The 23519-nt window shown below is 40.7% G+C and overlaps 1 protein-coding gene across 4 annotated transcripts in view; it reads right to left on the bottom strand.

The window, feature by feature from the left end:
• LOC134205642 (lysophosphatidylcholine acyltransferase) overlaps window positions 1-23519 on the bottom strand; it is an 83939-nt gene that overhangs the window by 42705 nt on the left and 17715 nt on the right. For all 4 annotated transcript variants that reach the window (XM_062681089.1, XM_062681086.1, XM_062681087.1 and 1 more), the window contains one exon: window positions 10504-10649. In XM_062681089.1, the coding sequence (XP_062537073.1) occupies window positions 10504-10649 (146 nt within the window). The remainder of the gene's footprint in view (window positions 1-10503; window positions 10650-23519) is intronic.

Genomic DNA, 23519 nt, shown 5'->3' with positions numbered 1-23519 from the left:
CGGAATCTATGGCCCTACTAACAAAAATTTCTGTCCACTTAGGACAGTGGCCCACAGTATTTCAGGCGGAAATATATGCAATATTAGAATGCGTGTTATTATGCCTGAGGAGAAAGTATAGATTTGCAAAAATATGTATTTTCTCTGACAGCCAAGCGGCACTTAAGTCGCTTAATAACTACACTTGTAACTCAAAGCTAGTGTGGGAATGCATTCTGGCTTTGAAAAACTTATCCATACGCAATCGAGTCTACCTATATTGGATCCCAGGACATACGGGTCTAGAGGGAAACGAGATTGCTGATGAGCTAGCCAGGAATGGATCTAATGAAAGGTTCATTGGCCCTGAGCCCTTCTGCGGGATCTCAGACTGCTCTGTAAAAATGGAACTGAACAAATATATGGTCAGTCAAATCACATCAAACTGGAATGCACTTCCCCATACGAGCCAATCCAAAAGGGCTCGTAACGATTAACCCCAAGAAAACCCAACAACTATTAGGTCTCAACAAAAGGGATCTCAACATCTACACCGGTCTAATAACTGGACACTGCCCCTGCAGATACCATCTACAAAAGATCGGAGCAATCCAAACCTCAAATTGCCGCTTCTGTGACGAGGAGAGAGAAACATCAGAACACATCCTCTGCTATTGCAGTGCACTCACCCAACGTAGGTTCAAAGTTCTCAGCAAGCCCTTTTAGGCCTGCTGACATATGGATCTTATCCCCAAGGACGTGGTTGGCTTCCATAAAGCTAGTCTCGCCAGAATGGGGGAGTCACATACTGTAACTCAGGATCTCTATTCATCAATAATAGATGGTCTTGAGTTCAGTCGATACCAAGGTATCTCAGTGACAAACATGTTACTGAGATAACTTGCGTATTTCACAGTAAAAGGGTATATCACAATAGTCCTAAAATCTGGACGCAGTGATCTTCAGCCGACAAACGAGGAAAAAAAAAAATCAATTACACCGTCATTGACTGGGAGCGATATCGGCCAGTGCACCGCGACGTAACGCAGTGCACCAACTGCTTCAATTTTAAACACGGCCGCAGGAGCTCCCGCACTGCTACAAGTTTCGCAAACCCCATCCGACTAACGAGTGCGACAAGATAGAGGTGGTCGATCCCATGTGCGCCAACTGTGGTGACTAACATCGGGCCACCACAACAGGGCTGCCCAAAGCGTACCGAGTTCCTGGAGATCCAGAAGAAGACTTCCATTAGGACCCTACCGAAGAAGAACCGTGTACTCAACGAGGTGAACTATCAGGATATTGCGACTCCCCGTCGAGCGATTGCAATCATCCCACCGTTACAACCGCATAAGCGACTGGCAGCAGGAGATGTGTCGATTCAAGCTCCAGCACAGCCGATCCCATCCTCCAGCAAATGGGCCTGATCCCTCCTACTGGATTCCGGCGGCAGCAAGATGAGCTTTCTTTACACCCCGGAGCAGCTGGCTCCGATATTTAGCCAACTTCCGGCTTGGCTTCGAAGCTGCAAATCCCAGTTCGATCAGATCTACACTCTGGGTCTTTTCGTGAAAATGGCTTATAGGTTGAGTCTGGTAAACTGGAACGCTTGCTCGCTCAAGAGCAAAATCAAGCTACGCGATTTTCTTAAGAAGGAGATTAACCAGGCTTTCATAACCAAAATCTACCTAAAGCACGAATTAAGCGCAACAAATCCGTGTTTTAGGCTGGTGAGGATTGATCGAACTAGCTCAAAGCTCCAGCCTGCTGCCGGACTTCAAGCTCAAAATAATCGAAGTCGTTATTGGAGTGGAAGTCACCACCTCCGTCGGAGTCGTCACGTTCATCGTGGGTCACTGTCCCACATAAGTCAAAATCCACGACGACACGTTAGCCAAACTACGAAGGGATATAGTCACTCCGCGGCAGGGGCAGTTCATCATTGACCTGAACGCATACACCAATCGTAGGGTGACACCGACTAAAACGGACTCGCCTGGTCCAACGACGAGCTGGAGGGCCACTACACCATCCTGAGCCCTGACAGCCCTACCCGGTTGGCACGGTCCGGTACCCATGCAACACTCGACATCTTCATCACGAACATAAACGATCACGTTTCCCAGCCGGTCGTCTTCCAGGAGCTCAGCTCGGAAGTTGGATCTTCGGTGAATCGGCACGAGCTGACCCGGCGTAACTAACACCAAGTCGACTGGGGTCGGTTTCAATAATGCATGGATGAGAACTTCGACTACCAGCGGCATCCGGTGTCATCCGTGGATGTTTACGAGCAGCTGCACGCCATCCAGGAGGCGCTCTTCGTAGCCCGCAAACAGCATGTAGCAAAGGCCCGTCAGTTAAGCTACATTTTGACCATTGATACACTCACCAAAGATTTAATCCGTCTGCGAAATGTCACTCGCAGGCAGTACCAACGTACTGGGCTGCCTGCGCTTAAGACCCGGTGCAATCGCATGACCAAAATTATCCAGGCCAGAATGGTAGACCTCAGAAATAGCGATTTTCCAATAAGATCCGCGCTCTTCCAGACTGTGCTAAGCCGTTCTGGAAGCTAACCACTAGACAACAATGACTCTAAGGATTGCTTGATAGCTCCTGCAGAGAAGGCAGCCGAAGTAGGTCGCCATTTTGTCAGCTCATACAATCTTTGACAGAACATCACTAGTCCACATGATGCAGCCATCTGCGAGCTTGCGAACAACATCCATCTGATTCCAAACGACTTCTCGGAGGAGTTGGAGATCACAGCTGGCGAATTTGACGGCGTATATCAAATCATCAAAAAAACATGAAGACTCCAGGCTTCGACAGCACCCTAAATCTCGAGCTCAAACACATGAGTGCTCCATTCTTTCAGCACCTTTCGATGATCTTCAATTGGTGTCTGTAACTCAGCTACTTCTCATCATCCTGGCAGTTTACAAAAGTAATGCCCTTGCGGAAGCCTTGGAAGAATCCTTTCTCTCCAAAACGCCATCGTCTTTCACGGTTATCCAACCTATTTGAAAAAGCAATCTACCGTCCTCTCGAGTCTGCCGAACAACATAACATCTTGCGTGAGGAGCAGTTTAGTTTCAGACGTGGTTGATCAAACGTACACCAACTGACCCGAGTAACCAATGTCCTCAGACGGAATTAGCATGTCTCTCACACATACGCCATGACCATACTCGATGTCATCCGCAACTATCTGTCGCAGTGGCGTAGCCACGGGGGTGGTTTTGGGTATAAACCCCGCCCCCAGGGACAACATTTTTAGAAGAAAATTTTGTTTTACCTTCTCAAATAAAAAAAATTGTTTAGAAACCCCCCCCCCCCCCCAGACCAATTTTCTGGCTACGCCACTGATCTGTCGGATGAGATTCCGGGTCTCAATCAGCAGAGCTAGTTCCAACGCGCACGACATTATCGCAGGCGTCCCGCAAGGTAGTGTCCACAGACTCCTGATGTTCAACCTGTTCATCTCCGACATGCCAAAACCTCAAGAAGGCGGCACTTGCATGTTCCTGGAATGGGCCAACGAGGCTGACTACCTTGGCTTGACCCTAGACAGCAAGCATATTTTCCGGAAACAAGTTAACAAAACGGTGATGAAGTGCAACGTCTTGTTGAAAATACTGTCAGCTCCAAAGGCGCGTGGAAGACAACATCGACTACCAGCCAGAGATGCATCCTGAACAGAAAATTAGCCAAGAGCGTTCCATGGTGTTCACAGTTTTGAACTCTGTACACAGTTCAGTGTGCACTGGATTCCCTAGTAGCACACATGTTCCAGCTCAGTTGCCGTAACTGATATTCGACCGAATTTGGTCACAATCAAGTTGTTGTTACCAGATTCGATAGAAATGTGCTACTTGGGTTGTGACGCAAAACAAAACTAAGGTTACCTAGATTTGGAAATATGCAAAAACATACGAACATGTTTGATTGCTATCCGTCAGATGCCCATGTTTTTCCTCACTAAACAAAAACTGTATAGCATGCCGTCAGCTGCATTTGTTTTCCTAAGATACGAGTTGCTATGTTAGGTCAGTGCTCTTGAACAGTGAGAACACGAACACGCGTTCTCGTGTTCAAAATGCACCTCTACTACCAGTGTCAGTCATACCAGCCATACTTGACGACGTCGATGATCAGCTTCACGTCATTCCAGAGGTTTAAACAACACGCTCCAAACAAAGATTTGATTATTCTGCGAAATGTTACCAACGTACTGCATGCGCCTTAGACACGTTACAATCTCATGACAGAAATTATCAAGGCCAGCAATACATAGTGCTTTCTCAAATAAGATCCGCGCTCCCCCAGTCTATGCCAAGATGTTTGGGAAATTGGCCAAAATTTTAAAATTTAGGCCTCGGCTCATTCCACCTTTAATCCCATCCCACCTTCATAGATGTCTCGGTAGGAAAAATTTGTGCTAATGGATTGGGTAAATAATAGGGAGCTCTATTTGATAATGCCATGTTGAAAGGGTTCTTCGCGGAAGAACTCGAGATTCATCCTGCAGATATTCCGGAAGGTGGAATCGTGGAAGACCGCCATCAAGCACGCCTTACTCGCCACCAGCTAGATTAATCTGAACAATCTGCGCACTCGCAGAAAACAATGGGTCACCGATTAGACCTGGAGGAAGATAGAGGAGCGAACAAAAACCACAAGAGCCAAATTCTCAACCCGTCAACGATACTCGGCTCTATATATACTCTGGAGAAGGAAGTGAAGGGCACATGTCGACGGGACAAGCAAGCGTGGGCAGACTTTCTCGCCAAAATACCCGCATCAGCCGGGGACATTCGCCTCCTCTAAGATATCTCACGACGCTTTAACGGGCGAAGATGGGTGTAATGATGCCTGCGAAAGAAACTAGCGATGCTTTATTTTGATGCGTACCATCACGTACCATCCTAGCCCGAATTCAGAAGAAGATCGATACGAATCTCCGGCGGCAACAGGCCGGATTCCTTGTCGGAAGATTATGTGCGAACCATATTGTCACGCTCCGTATTATTCTGGAGCAGGTCAACGAATTCCAAGAGTCCCTTTACTTGGTATTCATTGACTACGAAAAATTTCTCGACTGTCTCAATCACGAGAATATGTGAGCATATCGGCATCGGCATATCAGATTATTGTTGAACAGATATTTAATAATGCTTGCCCAACCAAAACTAATGATGTTTTAATTTGTTACTAGCAGACCCGACGAACTTCGTTTAGCCTAAAATTGAAATTCTCTGATTAGTTCTCGAGTTATGCAGAAATGTCTGTTTCATTTGTAAGTAAGCCCCTTCTTCAAAGTGGGGAGTGTCGTGTCCGGAGGAGACGGCTGCATTCGAATCAGCCGCTTCCAGCTGCTGCTCGATCCGCAGCAGCTCGGAAGCACTACTACTTCCCGCGAAATACATCACAAAACTGAAATCTGACTTCGCTCATCTGTCACACTAGCATCTGGTACTCGTGACTAATGTATCTGCCCTCTTATTCAATTCAATCTATATATTTGATTATACCCATCTCAATCCATACATCTTCCCCCTGCTCTACTCTATTACAATATTATTATTAATATTTTACTCTACTATATAATACCTAAGAACATCAATCTAGTGCCGAAATCAGAAAAAAATACCAATTTTTACGCAAATCTTTGCTGATAAGGTCTCATTCTTTGTTTACATTTTGTAACACTGAAATCAATTCAACCATGCTCCAAGCAGGCTCCAGAACATTAATCTTGCATCACAAGCAGACAAAAGTCACCAACATCATTCTACTTAACTCTTTCCTTACTTGTTCTCACTCTTTGTTTGCATTTTCTAACACTGATCTCATATCATCAACTGATCTCGGAATGCAATCATGGATAGAGCTCACCAGGCTATAGAACATCAACCTTGCATCAAAATCAGACAGAAGTCACCAACAAAAGTCTACTCAACACTCTCCTTACTTGTTCTCACTCTTTGTTTACATTTTCTAACACTGATATCATATCATCAACTGATCTCGGAATGCAGTCATGGATAGAGCTGTTCTACAGCTTGACGTAGAACATCAATCTTGCATCAAACTCAGACAAAAGTCTCCGGCAACATTCTACGCAACTCTTTCCTTACTTATTCTCACTCTTTGTTTACATTTTCTAACACTGTACTCAAGTCATCTATTGATCCCGAAATGCAGTATAGTGGATAGAGGTTAGGAAGATAGAGCTTACCAGGCTTTAGAACATCAATCTTGCATCACAAGCAGACAAAAGTCATCAACAAAATTCTACTCAACACTCTCCTTACTTGTTCTCACTCTTTGTTTACATTTTCTAACACTGATCTCAAATCATCAACTGATCTCGGAATGCAGTCATGGATAGAGCTTACCAGCACATAACATATATGCTTACCAGGCTCTAGGACATCAATCTACAATCTACATACAAAATACATTTTCAAAACTTCTGAATAGCACCAATGCCAAAAATTTCCAAACCATGCTTGATAGTAGGGGAAGGTGGGTAGACTTGATCCCCGGGGAGACTTGATCACCCCCTGTTTTATCGAGAACTAAAGTAGTTTTGTTCTAGCGTATTTTTTAGTATAGATCCTCTAGACAAATGACCTTTATGTGGTGAGTTTTTTTTTTTAATTGACAACCTTATTTATTCTGCAGGGCGGTTTGTATGTTTTGACCTTCCTAAAGATTTTTTTATTGGCCACGCAAAATTTGAATAACTTTTCATAACAATGACCAAATGCTTTCATTTTTTCACAGCACAAAGCCATAAATGTGCTTAATGATTTGTACTGATGAAAATGTCAACATTCCATCAAAGTTTTAGGATATTTGAGTTTGAAGTTATTGCCTCAATATGGGGACATTTGATCCCCCATTAACCCATACAAAAAATTGGCGAAAAAATTCAAAAAAATATAAATCTGTTTTCAGGCTTCTAATTTTGTGTAGATTTGACAGATTTGATGAATGGTTCGCTGGAAAAATTAGCATAACTTTTTTCACGGACGACTCACAGAGGAGATCGAGGGCTTATTCAGAAGGGATTTTTTTTTCAAGAAATTGAGTGGGTGATGTTTTGCACAGTGGGCAAAAAGGTAAGAAAAACGAATGTCTCCCATCACCTCCTATCTATGATCACATCAAGACTCATATAATATGACTATTCTTGACTTGCTGTGCTATCGGGTATAGTTTGGGAATGTTTGGCATCGGGGCTATTTAGAAGTTTTGAAAACCGTTTTTACCAAATAAATAACAGAATAAAACATTTGCGAAACGACTTACTTCATTAATTTTTGTTCTGCGAACATTAATCAATATCTGTTTAACATTTTGGGATAATAATATCTGTAAATATTTTTATTTATCAATTATCAGTAAATATTATCTGTAAATATATTTTTTTTTACAGGATACGTAAAAAATGCACATAAAATGTCCTTTGATGCTTATTTGACCACAAAATCTCTCAAATTTCTAAATTTCACCAGCAAACTATTAATTAATGATTTGAGTGTATTACTTCTACGTGAAGTAGAACGATTTACTATGATATGGAAATGCTAATATCATCTTCCAAACTTAGACGTACATCTTCATCATAGAATTAGAGACGAAAGAATAGAATTGATAGTTCCGTTAGGATACGGCAGGCATGAAGAATGTTTTTTATAGAAGTCGATTTGGAAGCGAGCGGAGGGCAATATTTGTGATGGTATATATCACAAAACCTTCCTTCTGCCAAACTCCCGTATGAAGGGGGAGGGAAGAATATCACTGTGGAAGCTGATATATCTCCGCTGGTTTGTTTAGTGCCCTTCTGTGGATCCAAGGTGAAAAGATAAACACAATTTTAAAACAATATATTAAAGATAAAATAACGAGAAATATATAAAATCGTGATATATGGGACATTGGGGCAAAAGGAGCTCAATAACTACATGCAGAAGTGTTGCACGTCTGTGAATTTCTGAATTTCCTATCGAATAAGCTCTTAATCTCTTCTGTAAGTTGTTCATGAAGAAAGTTACCAAGTTTTCCACCGGAAACGAGCCAGCCTAGGGTTGAAAGTCTCCTTAATAAAAAAAAAATTTTTTTACACCTTTGAAATCTGTTTTCCTCAGTGTGCATCGTCCTGAAAGTCATCCCCATCCGAAAGCCTGGGAAGAATACTTCATTTCCTAAAAAAAATTCTTCTCATCAGCCTTCTCTTGGGTTATGCAAAGCACCCGAAAAAATGGATTAAAACCATGCGGGGTGAGATGCACCGGTAGTTAAAACGCGCATATGGCTACATCACTATTTTTTAGTTAAATTGCCTATGTTACGATCGAGTATTTCAGCTGTTTAAAATTCACGGAATGAGTATATTCCCCTATACCGACCTTGAAAGTTTGAGGCCCTATAATACCTGTTTGAGACCTATTTTGACGACGATTTCGTGTGGAACACGAAAGTATGTAAACAGCATGCTTAATGGCTTAAATCGCAATTTACCAATTTATAACAGTGATATATAAAGACTCAAATTTATTGAGCCAGAATTGCATCAAAACATGCACAAACCGTTTTTCGAGTTTTTCATGTATAATAAGAGTAAAATCATAAAATTTAGTATCCAGTAGCAATATTTTTCATTGCTGTCACAGTCTGTTGAAAATAATCACAATGTGGCTGTTTAGTCATATTCACGTTTTGATCCCTGTGGGCGTACTACCTGCACTTTCCCTAATCATTTGAATCATTGCTTTATGTTTTAAAATCACAAACGACACTTTATAAAGATACTTTTCAGTTTACATCGAAATATGAATATCTTTCGAGTTATAAAAAAATTGTACTCCACACTTGTTTGATTGGGACACCCTAGACGCTCTTATCACCACCTTCGAAGGCATTCATTCAACCCATCCGACTTTGCTTTTATTTGCCGTTGTGCTGAGCAAAGAGAACTCGCGTGATTTGCGCGCTCTTACAATCGCAAAATACCAGCAAGATTGTAGCTTAGTGCAGAGCAATATGTCTAGCACGCTTAAGTAAACCGACACAAAAATGTATCGAAATCTGTATCTTGTAGCATGATATTGTTTGTCGAAATTTCCTAGAGTGTCAGTATCGGGAAACGAACAAGATCACGCCATGTATCATGCTATGGCGTGTCAATTTCTTCGGTTCGATGGATTTGAATAGGAGGGAATAGCCTAAAATTAACCCATTAGACTACATGGCGCGTATACTACAATGTCGAATGACCGGTTTAATAACACGTCAAGTTCATTTGTCTAGTGTCGAGCTTCAATAAACAGATAGAAAAAAAAATATTTGAATATAATTGATTTGTCTTTCCTTTAGCTTTTCATTAAGATCTACTGGCACATGAGTTAATGATCGAAAGGGGTAAATCTTGCACCATTATCCCTTCAATAGATCTTGCCTGCGCGGAGGACTAAAAACAGGTCGAATCGGCGCATCAGCAGACGGAAAGGTTGGGTCAAAAGGGTTATTCAAAGGATTTATAAAGAGCGCTAAAGACAGTACAAAGCCTTAGCAAACACGTTGTATGAACGAAGTATAATACTATGATATTAAATATGTATTATAGAATAAAAATAAGGTAAGAAGAGTGAATAAATAAAATGGAGAATTGTTATTGTTTAGCTGTATTACATGTTTCTTTGACCGAGTTATTATCTAAACTCGAAAATAGAAATTCAAGTTATCAAAATAAAGAAACAAGAGTGGAAGAAAGTTGATTCTTTTAGTTTCAACTGATCTTAAATTGAACATATAAGCCATGACAAACTGATATTTCCAGTTGATTAATCTGGTCTTGACATTGACACTCTATCCACGTAGATTCACGGTACATCAGTACTGTACATAAATATACGACCAACTAACTAAATGATACATTGCAACACGCTAGCAATTCTGCATCAGTGGGTCAACAATAAGACAAACTGTGCCATACAGCCCAGCTGTGCTCCGTAAACGAACCGAACATATCCGCATTGTCCCTTCAAAGGAAACTGTTGTTGACTGTTTGGCATTTGTTAGTAAATAAAAGAGAAACCGCGTGGCTTTGAACGACACGCGATAGTACTACGAGGGTAGAACCCGGCCGGAATGATGTGATTACAACTTATTGTTGCTGTTTATTGATATGTAATTCAATCGTCTCTTATTAAGTAAGATTGATTGGATGTTGACTGACCCGAAGCATCTTTCGTAGCGAATGCAAATATAATTTTGACTTATACCGGATTTTCGATTATTGATATAATTACATTATTTTTTAATTTTGAGCTGCAGTCATTATCATTATTGGGAACAACAAGGTTAATTACAGGGTAGAGTATTAGTAATAATGTTAGCAATGCTAGCAAAAAAGTGTTTCAAAAATATATCAGAGAACTACAGTCGAACTAACGATACCATGTTGGAGTGCTTGAAGCAAATTTGCTTTGTCTGGAATGAGTAACTCACCGCCTCCATCCTGATAAGGGTCTTGTTCTTAATTCTTCACGGGATATGCCGTAAAGTCCTATCGTCGCTAATGACCATGCTATCACCAGGCAGATCAGTATAAGTATCACTCGAAATGGCAACAAGAATACTGTGAGGAAAGCAGTCTGAAAAGGAGACAGAAAACATATTTAGAAAAAGTTTGGCAATAGGGCAATATATATTTAACAAAAAATCATATCTCATATCTTTATGAACATTTTTAGACAATTCTGAAGACGCAAAGACGATATCAGTATGAAATGTTCGAGGTCTTGTACAACTTTCAAACAGTGATAAACTCAAATGCACAACCCCAACATCTGTTTCTGTCATATCTCATCTATTAATAAAAACTTAATAAGTGATCTTTTTTTACAGGTTTATTGCGTATAGAGTTTCAAATTCCCGTTTTCCCGCTTTTTCCGATAAATTTTACTAAATTTTCCCGGTTTTTGTTAAACTTCGTAAGTTTCTGACAGAGCCAATGGACATTGCATTGGACAATGGGTAGTTTTTCTTCAAGCTTAATGTTCACAGAAAGCAGTTAAAACGTACGAAATCTTATAGTATAGGCCAACATATTTTTATGTTCAGCTCTTGGTTTTATCTGATGAAGCTTTTCAAATTATCGCAAAATTATGTGAGGAAAGACATAATTCTCTCCAGTAAAATGAATCAAATTAAAATAATGTTTTTATCTTAGAGAACTTAGCAATGAAGTAAGTAAAGCAGCGAATAACCGCATCATAGGCATTGGTTTATTAAAATCCACAAAATTATAAAACAACTAATTAAAATTTAAACACTGATTTAACTCGAAGACCCAAATCTTTGTTTCCGATCAGGATCATTTTTTTTCCTAAAAGGATTTAAACACATTTTGGGCAATCAAAACATTCGATACGTAACATAATCAGGTCTTCAATTTAAATTTCTAGAATTTTCTTCCTAGTTTTCATCCATTAAAAATCCATCTTAAATTTATTATTAAAAAGTTTTAACGTTCTCATTCAATATTAGCATATTGGGGCCCTCCTTAGCCGTGCGGTAAGACGCGCGGCTACACAGCACGACCATGCTGAGGGTGGCTGGGTTCGATTCCCGGTGCCGGTCTAGGCAATTTTTGGATTGGAAATTGTCTCGACTTCCCTGGGCATGAAAGTATCATCGTGCCAGCCTCATGATATACAAATGCAAAAATGGTAACCTGGCTTAGAAACCTCGCAGGTAATAACTGTGAAAGTGCTTAATGAACACTAAGCTGCGAGGCGGCTCTGTCCCAGTGTGGGGATGTAATGCCAATAAGAAGAAGAAGAAGAAGATATTGGTATTATCTTGCGAATTATCAAGGTTTTGGAACTTATTCCTCACTAGCTGTATGTACCCGGCCTTGCTCGGTGTTGCCAGTTTGATGTGCAGTTTTTTCACAATCGGAAAATGAATAAACCAATGCGTCAACATGATAATTGTGTTTTCTTATTGATACTTCATCATTTGATTAAAAGAAGGCATGCTTCATTTGAAAACATTGACTGATTTTGGAAAAGGGATCAAACCCAAAATCGCCTTATTCCGGGCAAACGTCTATTTTTAAAGAATCACATTCACCATCCAGAAAGAAACACATTAATCATTGCTTTCCCTGGGCAAGCCATGGTTCAAGAGTTCAAGAGCAGGAACATACACACAAACATACAAACATTGAGTTATTTAAACCTCTTCATGTTTTCAAAAAGTAAGTAAGTAAAAGTTAAAAAAAAAAATCAAAAAGTATTGAAAGTTCAACCGGTCAGCAAAGAATCACCATTTTTATGCTAAAATAAGCCTCCTGACAAATTTTCAGCTAATTCGGATAAAATTTCGAGGTGGCTCAAGTCGATTTAGTGTGTTTGGGCTGTTTTCAATTTAAAAAAAAAATCTAACAAGAGATACCTATAAACACCAAAAATCATTGCAACAACCTCTAAACGGAAGCAGTCGTGATGTGAACGACTCTACTCTTCGTATCAACGAAAAATGCAAAGAAACCTACGACTTAACCCAAAAGGTTTTTGGGGCTTTGTGGATTCACAACGGAAAGAATCCGGTCTCCCAACTGTCATCACTAATGGTTATATCGAACAAACGTCCACTGAAGGAATTTGTGATCTTTTTTTGGAGCAATTCTCTGGAGTTTTTTTCGAACCATCTTCTCAACGAATCAGAAGTTCAGCAAGCTGCTGCCAATGTCGCCGAATGCTGTTCCTCCCTAAAATCATCTTCTAATCCGGGACCGGATGGCATCCCATCAATTATTTTGAAAAAGTTTTCCTCCAGTTTATGTCTGTCTGCCTCTATTGATGTAGTTTAACTTATCGTTGCGTACTGGAACTTTTCCGGATCACTGGAAAAAATCCTACATTTTTCCTGTCTTCAAGAAAGGTGATAAGCAGCAAATCAAGAACTATAGGGGTATTGCTGCTCTATGTGCAATCTCGAAGCTGTTTGAAAAACTGGTCCACATTTTTTTATCTCACAACTGTCTGGGTTATATATCAGAGGATCAACAGGGCTTCATCCCCAAACGATCAACAAATACCAACCTACTTGTTTATTCGTCAACCATCATTAAGGATCTTCAGAAAGGACAACAGGTTGATTCGATTTATACGGACTTTACAGCACCCTTTGATAAAATCAATCTTAAAATCGCCTTAGCCAATTTCGAGCGTCTTGGATTCTCCGAGCCTCTCCTGAACTGGCTGCAGTCATATCTAAGCAATCCGAGAAATGGCAATCAAAATTGGATATTGCATTTTCATCCTATTTTCCGATGACCTCAGGAGGGCCCCAAGGTAGCCATCTTGGGACACTTGTTTTTATCATTAATTTGAACGACATCAATTTGTTGCTCAAGTCTTTCAAGCTCTCTTTCGCCGATGATTTCAAACTGTACTGGATTATACAAAATCTCGATGATGCATTGTTCCTACAATCACAACTGAATTTGTTTGAAAACTGGTGTGATTTAACCCGTTTCGGCCCGGGCTACGATTTCAAATTGTAAAATCCACCGTTCTCTTGTTTTTCGAGCGATTTGCATGAAATTTGGAGGAAAGATGCATTAAACCCTATATTTTTGTGTAGATGTATTGATTTGGTGATTGGGTCCTTGGGTACGGTTTTATCAAGGGGGTCCCTTGGGTCAAATGTGGTCAAAAATAGGTCAACTTCCTTTTAATCGTAGATAACTAGTAGTAAATGCTCTCAATAATGATGCAATCGTTTTTATTCATCATTTTGCAATAGTGGGAATAGAAATTGCACGTTTGGACCTCAAAAATCCGGTTACAGATGTTCTGGAAACCTGGTTCCCCCAGGGAAGTGGTCACTTTTTGAGATGTTCTGAATCCCAGCTTGCGACACATCAAACTTCATAATTTTGCAACACAAATATAATAGAAGACATTCGCAGAGCATCTGAGCACATAAGCCACTTCCGGAGGTTCCCTGGGAACCTGGTGCCCTCAGGGAAGTGGTCACTTTTTGATTGATTCTGAAACCCAGCTTGCGACACATTAAACTTCACGATTTTGCAACGCAAATACAATAGGAAACATTTGCAGAACATCTGACCACATTGGCCACTTCCGGAAGTTCCCTGGGCAGCTGGTGCCCTCAGAGAAGTGGTCACTTTCAGATTGATTCCTAAACCCAGCTTGCGACACTTCGAAGTTCATTATTTAGCAACGCAAATACAAAAGAAGCCATGTGCAGAACATCTGACCACATTGGCCGCTTCCGAAAGTTCCCTGGGGACCTGGTGCCCTCAGGGAAGTGGTCATTTTTTGATTGATTCTGAAACCCAGCTTGCGACACTTCGAACTTCATGATTTTTCAACGTAAATACAATAGGAAACATTTGCAGAACATCCGACCACATTGACCACTTCCGGAATTTCCATGGGCACCTGGTGCCCTTAGGGAAGTGGTCACTTTCTGATTGATTCCTAAACCCAGCTTGCGACACATCGAACTTCATGATTTAGCAACGCAAATAAAATAGAAGACATTTGCAGAACATCTGACCACATTGGCCACTTCCGGAGGTTCCCTGGGAACCTGATGCCCCAAGAGAAATGGTCACTTTTTGAGTTGTTCTAAAACCCAGCTTGCGACACATCAAACTTCATGATTTTTCCACACAAATACAATAGAAGACATTTGCAGAGCATATGTGCACATTCGCCACTTCCGGAGGGTCCCTGGGAGCCTGAAGCCCTCAGGGAAGTGGTCCCTTGTTTGATTGATTCTGAAACCCAGCTTGCGACACATCAAACTTCATGATTTTGCAACGCAAATACAATAGGAGACATTTAAAGAACTTCTGAGCGCATTGGCCACTTCCGGAGGTTCCCTGGGAACCTGGTGCCCCAAGGAAAGTTCCTACTTTTTGAGTCGATTTGATACCCAGCTTGTGACACATCAAACTTCAGCTCCAGCTTTGTTCAACATGGTCTTGCTTTTTAGCCGCGCATCTTATCGCACGGCTAAGGAAGGCCCCAAAATATCATATAGCATATTTACCCTTAAAATTAGTGGCCAATGTTTCTAGATGCTGCGTAAGTATCTTTCATTGAATCTGTGTTACAAAACCATGATATTGGATGTATTGCTAGATAGCTTCCAAAACCACCTAACAATGGCGAGGTTTTCAGCGAATGACTCCAATGTCCCAGATGCTCTCCAAATGTGGAAATGCCTTCAACTTCTTTATGTTACAAAATTATCAAGTTGGATGTGTCGCAAGCTGGGTTTCATAACCACCCAAGGTTGTGAAATGCAGTATGTTTACATGAAACCTCCGCAATAGGTCATTGTGCCCAGATACTCTGCCAATGTCTTCTATTGTATTTGTATTGCAAAATCAGAAAATTTGATGTGTTGTGAACTGGATTTCAGAAACATTCAAAAAGCGACCACTTCCCTGAGAGCTACAGCTTCCCAGGGAACCTCGGAAAGTGGCCAATGTGCCCAGATGCTCTGTAAATGGCTCTAATGTCTATAAATATCTATTTGTGATGAGAAGAGCTGAAGTTTGATGTGTCACAAGCTGGGTATCATCAAATCGACTCAAAAAGTGGGAACTTTCCTTGGGGCATCATGTTCTCAGGAAACCTTCGTAAGTGGACAATGTGCCCAGATGCTGAGCAAATGTCTTCCATTGTATTTGTGTAGCAAAATCATAAAGCTTGATGTGTCGCAAGCTGGGTCTCCGAACCACTCAAAAAGTGACCACTTTCCTTGGGGCATCAGGTTCCCAGGAAACCTCCGGAAGTGGCTAACGTGATCTGATGTTCTGCAAATGTCTTCTATTGTACTTGCGTTGCAAAACCATGGAGTTCGATGTGTCGCAAGCTGGGTTTCAGAACCACTTACAAAGTGACCACTTCTCTGAGGGCACCAGGTTCCCAGGGAACCTCCAAAAGTGGCCAATGCGCTCAGAAGTTCTGCAAATGTCTCCTATTGTATTTGCGTTGCAAAATCATGAAGTTCGATGTGTCGCAAGGTGGGTTTCAGAATCAATCAAAAAGTGACCACTTCCCTGAGAGCTTCAGGTTCCCAGGGACTCTCCGGAAGTGGCTAATGTGCACAGATGCTCTGCAAATGTCTTCTGTTGTATTTGTGTTGCAAAATCATAAAGATTGATGTGTCGCAAGCTGGGTTTCAGAACCACTCAAAAAGTGACCACTTCCCTTGGGGCATCAGGTTCCCAGGGAACCTCCGGAAGTGGCCAATGTGGTCAGATGTTCTGCAAATGTCTTCTATTGTACTTGCGTTGCAAAATCATGAAGTTTTATGTGTCGCAAGCTTGGTTTCAGAACCACTCAAAAAGTGACCACTTACCTTGGGGCACCAGGTTCCCAGGGAACCTCCGGAAATGGCCAACGTGATCTCATGTTCTGCAAATGTCTTCTATTGTACTTGCGTTGCAAAACCATGGAGTTCGATGTGTCGAAAGCTGGGTTTCAGAACCACTTACAAAGTAACCATTTCCCTGAGGGCACCAGGTTCCCAGGGAACCTCCGAAAGTGGCCAATGCGCTCAGAAGTTCTGCAAATGTCTCCTATTGTATTTGCGTTGCAAAATCATGAAGTTCGATGTGTCGCAAGGTGGGTTTCAGAATCAATCAAAAAGTGACCACTTCCCAGAGGGCTTCAGGTTCCCAGGGACCCTCCGGAAGTGGCTAATGTGCACAGATGCTCTGCAAATGTCTTCTGTTGTATTTGTGTTGCAAAATCATAAAGATTGATGTGTCGCAAGCTGGGTTTCAGAACCACTCAAACAGTGACCACTTCCCTTGGGGCACCAGGTTCCCAGGGAACCTCCGGAAGTGGCCAACGTGATCTGATGTTCTGCAAATGTCTTCTATTGTACTTGCGTTGCAAAACCATGGAGTTCGATGTGTCGAAAGCTGGGTTTCAGAACCACTTACAAAGTGACCACTTCCCTGAGGGCACCAGGTTCCCAGGGAACCTCCGGAAGTGGCTTATGTGCTCAGATGCTCTGCGAATGTCTTCTATTATATTTGTGTTGCAAAATCATGAAGTTTGATGTGTCGCAAGCTGGGATTCAGAACATCTCAAAAAGTGACCACTTCCCTGGGGGAACCAGGTTTCCGGAACATCTGTAACCGGATTTTTGAGGTCCAAACGTGCAGTTTCTATTCCCACTATTGCAAAATGATGAATAAAAACGATTGCATCATTATTGAGAGCATTTACTACTAGTTATCTACGATTAAAAGGAAGTTGACCTATTTTTGACCCCATTTGACCCAGGGGACCCCCTCGATAAAATCGTACCCAAGGACCCAATCACCAAATCAATACATCTACACAAAAATATAGGGTCTAATGCATCTTTCCTCCAAATTTCATGCAAATCGGTCGAAAAACAAGAGAACGGTGGATTTTACAATTTGAAATCGGGGCCGAAACGGGTTATCAAATGGTACTCAATGCTGACAAATGTGTCAAATGATATCATTCTCCCGCAAACGTTCTATAATTAGCTACGACTACAAAATCGGTTCCACTAATCTCCGGCGGGAATCTTCTGTCAGACACCTCGGGGTGATGTTAGATTCTAAGCTAACGTTTAGAGAGCATATTGCGTACGTAACTTCTAAAGCATCTCGCACCCTTGGCTTTATATTACGATTTGCAAAGTATATCGATGATGTCCACTGTCTCAAAGCACTCTATTGTTCTTTAATCAGATAGATTTTTAAATATTGTTTCGCAGTGTGGGCTTCATATTACCAGAACAATATTTCTAGAATAGAATCCGTTCAACGCAAATTTATACGCTTCGCTTCACGCCGCCTTCTATGGAGAGATACTTCAAACTTACCAAGCTATGAAGACCGTTGCAAGTTGCAAGCTTATAGATTTAGAGCTGTTAACAGTCCGTTGCAATACTTCTCGGGCGATATTCGTTGCAGATCTCTTACAATCGAGCATCGACTGTCCCCCACTGCTTTCCATGTTAAGTATCAATGTTAGCCATAGGAATCTTCGCTCTCGTTCTCTCCTCTTTCTTCATGGCACACGAACTAATTATGGTCACAATGAGCCAATTACTAGCATGTGCCGTATATTCAATAGCTGCTCCATTGGATTGGATTTCCATTCATCTCGTAACACTCTCCGTACGAACTTTTCTCACCTTCTAAACGACAATCAGTAGTAGCTAGGCCTAGATTTAAGTTTATTGTTGGATGTAGTTTTAAGCCGCATTGTATCATTTGGATATTTATTGTAATCTGTTGATGCATAGAAAATATGAGGAGGTTTTGCGCCCGCTTAAAAAAATAAAAAAATTAAAACCACGGACCAGGTATTCGCCGTACGCTGGATATTTCTAAATTGCCGCGTATATTGCGTGCCCACACATAATCTGTTCATCGACTTCAAAGCCTAATGTAAGTAGCTAATGTAAGAACACGGATTTCCGTACAAACTGATACGGCTGGGCAAGGCGACGATGTATCGAGTGATGTGCGTAGTAGGATTACGGGTTACGGCAAGGTGATGGTCTTTTGTGGTTTGTGGTTTCTATTCAATAGCACTTTGAAGGGAGATTTTTTTTTATGTCTTTGTTAAGGAGACTTTCAGCCCGAGGCTGGCTCGTCTCCAAGGGAGAAATACGAAGGGCAGGGATTGACACGAGTGGTACGATTTTCAAGCTTTTTGGTTCGACCGACGACGTTAATATTATATATTTCTTCATCTTCACCTGTGCTGTATAAGTGTATAGACTGCTGCATTTTGGCCCTATTTTGAAATATGCGAATCTTTCAGTCGAGTCAGAACCGAGACAGTCGATAATCTAATCAGGAAATTCAAAGCAGCCGAGCTTCCTTAGCAACAAGGTGTTTTTTTACTCTGTCGAATACTGTCGAATACGAAATTTTCAACATAATGAATGCTACCCGTTTTATGTATTGCAGGGCTGGTAGCGATCAATGCCGTTCAGAATAGTGACTTAAGTGACCAAAGTTGACGCAAATAGTGACTATCAGTTGCAGAAAAAGTAAAAAAAGAAAAGTTGATTTGTCCAAATCATCCAATTGACTCATTGTAGGGTTTTTCGGTAAATGCGTGAAACTAGACGATTTGGCATAAAAAGCTCAAGCGCGATGTCTTCCCATAAAATTTCAAATTAGTTCGCTCAAGTGGATCATATTTAGAATGATTTCAAATTAATAATGAGGTAGTGAGTTACAAGTTGTTACACAAAATAATGTTCATAATAATTGATATTTTGAACTAAGTTCAACAGCATTTAGAGGGGAAATGTTAGTTTGAGTTCAAAAATTTTCCTACTACAGTGGTACGTGACCGCTCAGCAGATAACGAGGTGGAAATTGCTGCGGTGATTGAAATGCGTCTGAATATGGTCGAGACAAAGTAGTAGACCGAAACGTCACGCAGAAAAACAAACCGAAAAATGTCAACAAATCAACCCCAATTTACTATGTTCTGGAAACTCACATGCGAATATGTACATTATGTGAAAGATTTTGATTTGAAAAATGTATTGAAGGTATCCACTTTCCTTCGATGGGACTCGAATCCATGACCCTCAGTACGCTAGACTGGTGCTTTCAACCAACTAAGCTACGAAGGACTTCCGTCGCCCTTCGCAACTTAGCGGCTACTGAACGAGCCCGCGATTCCGACTATGCGTCCGATTTGGGAATCTCGAGTCCTGTCCTATACACCCAGGTTTTTTTTACACGGTTTGGTTTTAGTCGTTTAAGACCTTCAGCATCAATGAAACAATGAGTTAACCCCACGAAAAAATTCACAAAAAATCAAAGAAAATTCAGGGGATATTGAAAAAGCTGTTAAAAATGAGGTTACCCGAGAAATTAATGAATTCCAACCGTGTAAAAAAAAACCTGGGTGTACACCTCTAGTGGTGCAAAGGGGCTATGTCTAGCTATCGATTTAACCTGTTGCCAGGTTAGATTTTGGTGGACTTCTTTAATTTCTTCATTTAGGCTGCGCCGCCCCGCCATGAGCCTCTTAGTCTGCCTCTGCTACGATGTTCCTCTGGGTTCCAGTTTATTACTTGTTTATAGATTTTATTTCCGCCCCTACGTAAGGTGTGGCCAACCCAGCCCCACTTCCGATCCCGATTTTCTTTTGTTTGAGATCCAGTTGTTTGGAAACCAGACACGAATTATGTACCGCAGACATCTGTTGACTGTCTAAGTATCTACTTAAACCAACAGCCAAATACGATAATTGTAAGGTTACTCGAATACCATGTGTTTGAATCTCAACGCTTTCATAAGAAAATTTACATGTTGAATTAAAAATTGAAAAAAAAATTACTTCAATATTTGAAGGAACCTCGATTTTCGCGACTGCTTCAAATCCGCGACAGTTATAACAGCCCTGCAATTTTATGTTTGGGATTTTGCAAAAAAGTATTGAGATCAAAGGTCTATGTCACCTCAAATTGTGGAGATCTAAAAAAATAATAATACTAGAGTTGAAAGTGTTAAAAAAATATTTGAGAGAGTAAATCACCGCATGTTGAATGGCTAAAATTTTCACCTGTCTACAATGGCTAACAAATTCTGTTCGGGGGGCCTCCTTAGCCGTGCGGTAAGATACGCGGCTACAAAGCAAGACCATGCTGAGGATGACTGGGATCGATTCCCGATGCCGATCTAGGAAATTTTCGGTTTGGATATTGTCTCGACTCAACTCTCCTGGGCATAAAAGTATCGTCATGTTAGCCTCATGATATACGAATGCAGAAATGGTAACATAGCTTAGAAACCTCGCAGTTAATAAGCTGCGAGGCGGCAATGTCCCAGTGGGGGGTGTAAAGCCAATGAAGAAGAAGAAATTCTTTTCGACTATTGCATTGGTTGGTTTCCAATAACACATTTCAAAGGCTGAATTTCGAAATTTTTGGTAAGGTAAATTTTCAGAACTATCTTTTATCTACCATTTTTTCCAATAGTTTCTCGAAATCTAAAAATTTCAATAATTTAGTATAAGTTCCTGCAACTGGCATTTTTTCTTCATACGCGCTAAAAATCCACCATACAATACATTTAGAAATTCAGCCTTTAAAATCATTATTGGCAAACTACTAGATTATAAAACTCATCCTTGAATGCACGTGCGATCATCAATAGTTGAGGATTTTAGCCGGTCAATATTTAGCGAACTACCCTACTTTATGCTCTATAAACCATTTAACTGTATTTCTGTGAATATGATTCAATTAGGAGACTGTTTTAAACAAAATACTCTATCACACAAGCAATGCCGAAAATAAATTACACGTCAGCGTTGGGCGAAAACATCATTATCATTATCCATCGGACACCATGAGCAAGAGAGGTGTAGATGACAAAAATTGCCTTTGGTCTGATGATATTTTAACGCTGCCTCGCATTTAGAATTGAAGACGAACCATTCATTTTTCCACCTTATTGAGCTTTTATAAGAAGAAGTATTATTCGAGCAGCACCCCTTCCATCCCATTCCCGGTGTTAATTATTTAACCAAATAACCAGATTTTTATTATATGATCAGTATCTGCAGATTTCCAGTTTTGTACAAAGAAAACCAAGCCACTTGATTGTAATGCGAATGAGTAATAAAGCCTGGGTGTGGTGCTGTTCAAGTAGATCATCTTCCTGTTCACCTTCTCGTGATATAAAAAACTAAAACCCCAATCGTATCAGTTATTTTTTTCAAACGTCAGCGGGGTAATAATTATTAATAGGCCAATAATTATTAATAGGTCACTGTTTCAAGAGATTAGAATCTCTGAAAAAGAGTTTAGTAAGAACTGACACAATCAACCAGTCTATGTTTAGTGATTCTGAATTGTAATTTATTATTGCGGTGGGGCGGTGGGGGCCCTCCTTAGCCGTGCGGTAAGAAGCGTGCGGTAAGACGCGTGGCTACAAAGCAAGACCATGCTGAGGGTGGCTGGGTTCGATTCCCAGTGCCGGTCTAGGCAATTTTCGGATTAGAAATTGTCTCGACTTCCCTGGGCATGAAAGTATCATCGTGCCAGCCTCATGATATATAAATGCAAAAATGGTAACCTGGCTTAGAAACCTCGCAGTTAATAACTGTGGAAGTGCTTAGTGTTCACTAAGCTGCGAGGCGGCTCTGTCCCAGTGCACTGGGACACACTGCACACTGCAGTGTGGGGATGTAATGCCAATAAGAAGAAGAATATTGCGGTGAAATTCCACTCAAGCCACTATTTCTTTGAGTTTCGACCTATGAACCACCATAAACTGAAATAAAATAAAAAAAAACGAAAAACACAAGAAGTTAACCTTTGCTTCTACATGGCTTGTCGAGAGAAAGTTAGAGAAAGCTGATAGGTGTTCAATTTTTAATCTATCTATCCAATCCTATCCTATCCTATCCTATCTCATCCTGTCCTATCCTACCCCATCCTATCCTATCCTATTCTATCCTATCCTATTCTATCCTATCCTATCCTATCTATCTATCTATCTATCTATCTAGAAACAGAAAGAAGAAGAAATAAGGGAGATGGAAAAAAGAGAAAGAAAGAAGGAACTGGGAGAAGTATAAGGAAGGAAGAAGAAGAAAGAAACAGAAGGAAGGAGAAAAGAGGAAGACAAAATGAGAACAATGTAGGAGAAAGGAGAAGGATATATGTAGGAGGAAAGAAGGAAAGAGCATAGAAGAAGAAGGATAAAAGAAGAAGTTAGAATGGAGGTAGAAGATAGAAATAAGAAAGAAAGGAAAGAGGAATGCAGAGGGAGCATATGTAGTATTCAACTCAAGAGTTGCGTTTTTCAATCTATAATTGTATTAGGCCGAACACCATTCGGCCAAATGGCGTAACACCAAATAAGTCACAAAGACAAACCTTTACAGACACCCTATTGAGAAACCGATCACAGTGTCTCGATCTATCTTTCTGCCTATTTGCGTTTGGTACTGCAACTGGTCATTTTAATTGAATACATTAATTACTTTTCAATTTCGAGCAAAGCCGGGTAGATGAAGCTAGTAAATTTATAAAGATAGATCAAGAATGCCGGACAGCAACCCTGCATAGATGGTGTTCGTCCAGCAGGATCAACGAGGCGTGAATTACAGCTAGGTAGGCGGACTAAGTTCATAGGTTTATTATTTGACGTTTGAGCGGTACCGGAATTCATTTAAAGTAAACTTAATGTATGAAAAAATGTTCATTTTAGTAAACACGACATCGCTTAAACGTCATTGTGTTCATTAAGTGTACTGTTCTACAGATAATTTAGTGTTATCTGTTTGGATGTAAGCTAAATAAATAATTTAAATGAAAATTAAGATAGAAAAGCTTTCACCGGTTTCAGCGAACTCTAATCGCCACAGACAAAACAAGAACCATTTGAAAGTGAAGAATGAATCGTAGATCACATTGCTACACCTACAATGTATACA

This window comes from Armigeres subalbatus, chromosome 1, assembly GCF_024139115.2.
Source record: "Armigeres subalbatus isolate Guangzhou_Male chromosome 1, GZ_Asu_2, whole genome shotgun sequence".
In the NCBI taxonomy this organism is placed as follows: domain Eukaryota; kingdom Metazoa; phylum Arthropoda; class Insecta; order Diptera; family Culicidae; genus Armigeres; species Armigeres subalbatus.
Note: the sequence above shows the minus strand (reverse complement) of the source record. Positions and strands in the feature narration are given on the sequence as shown.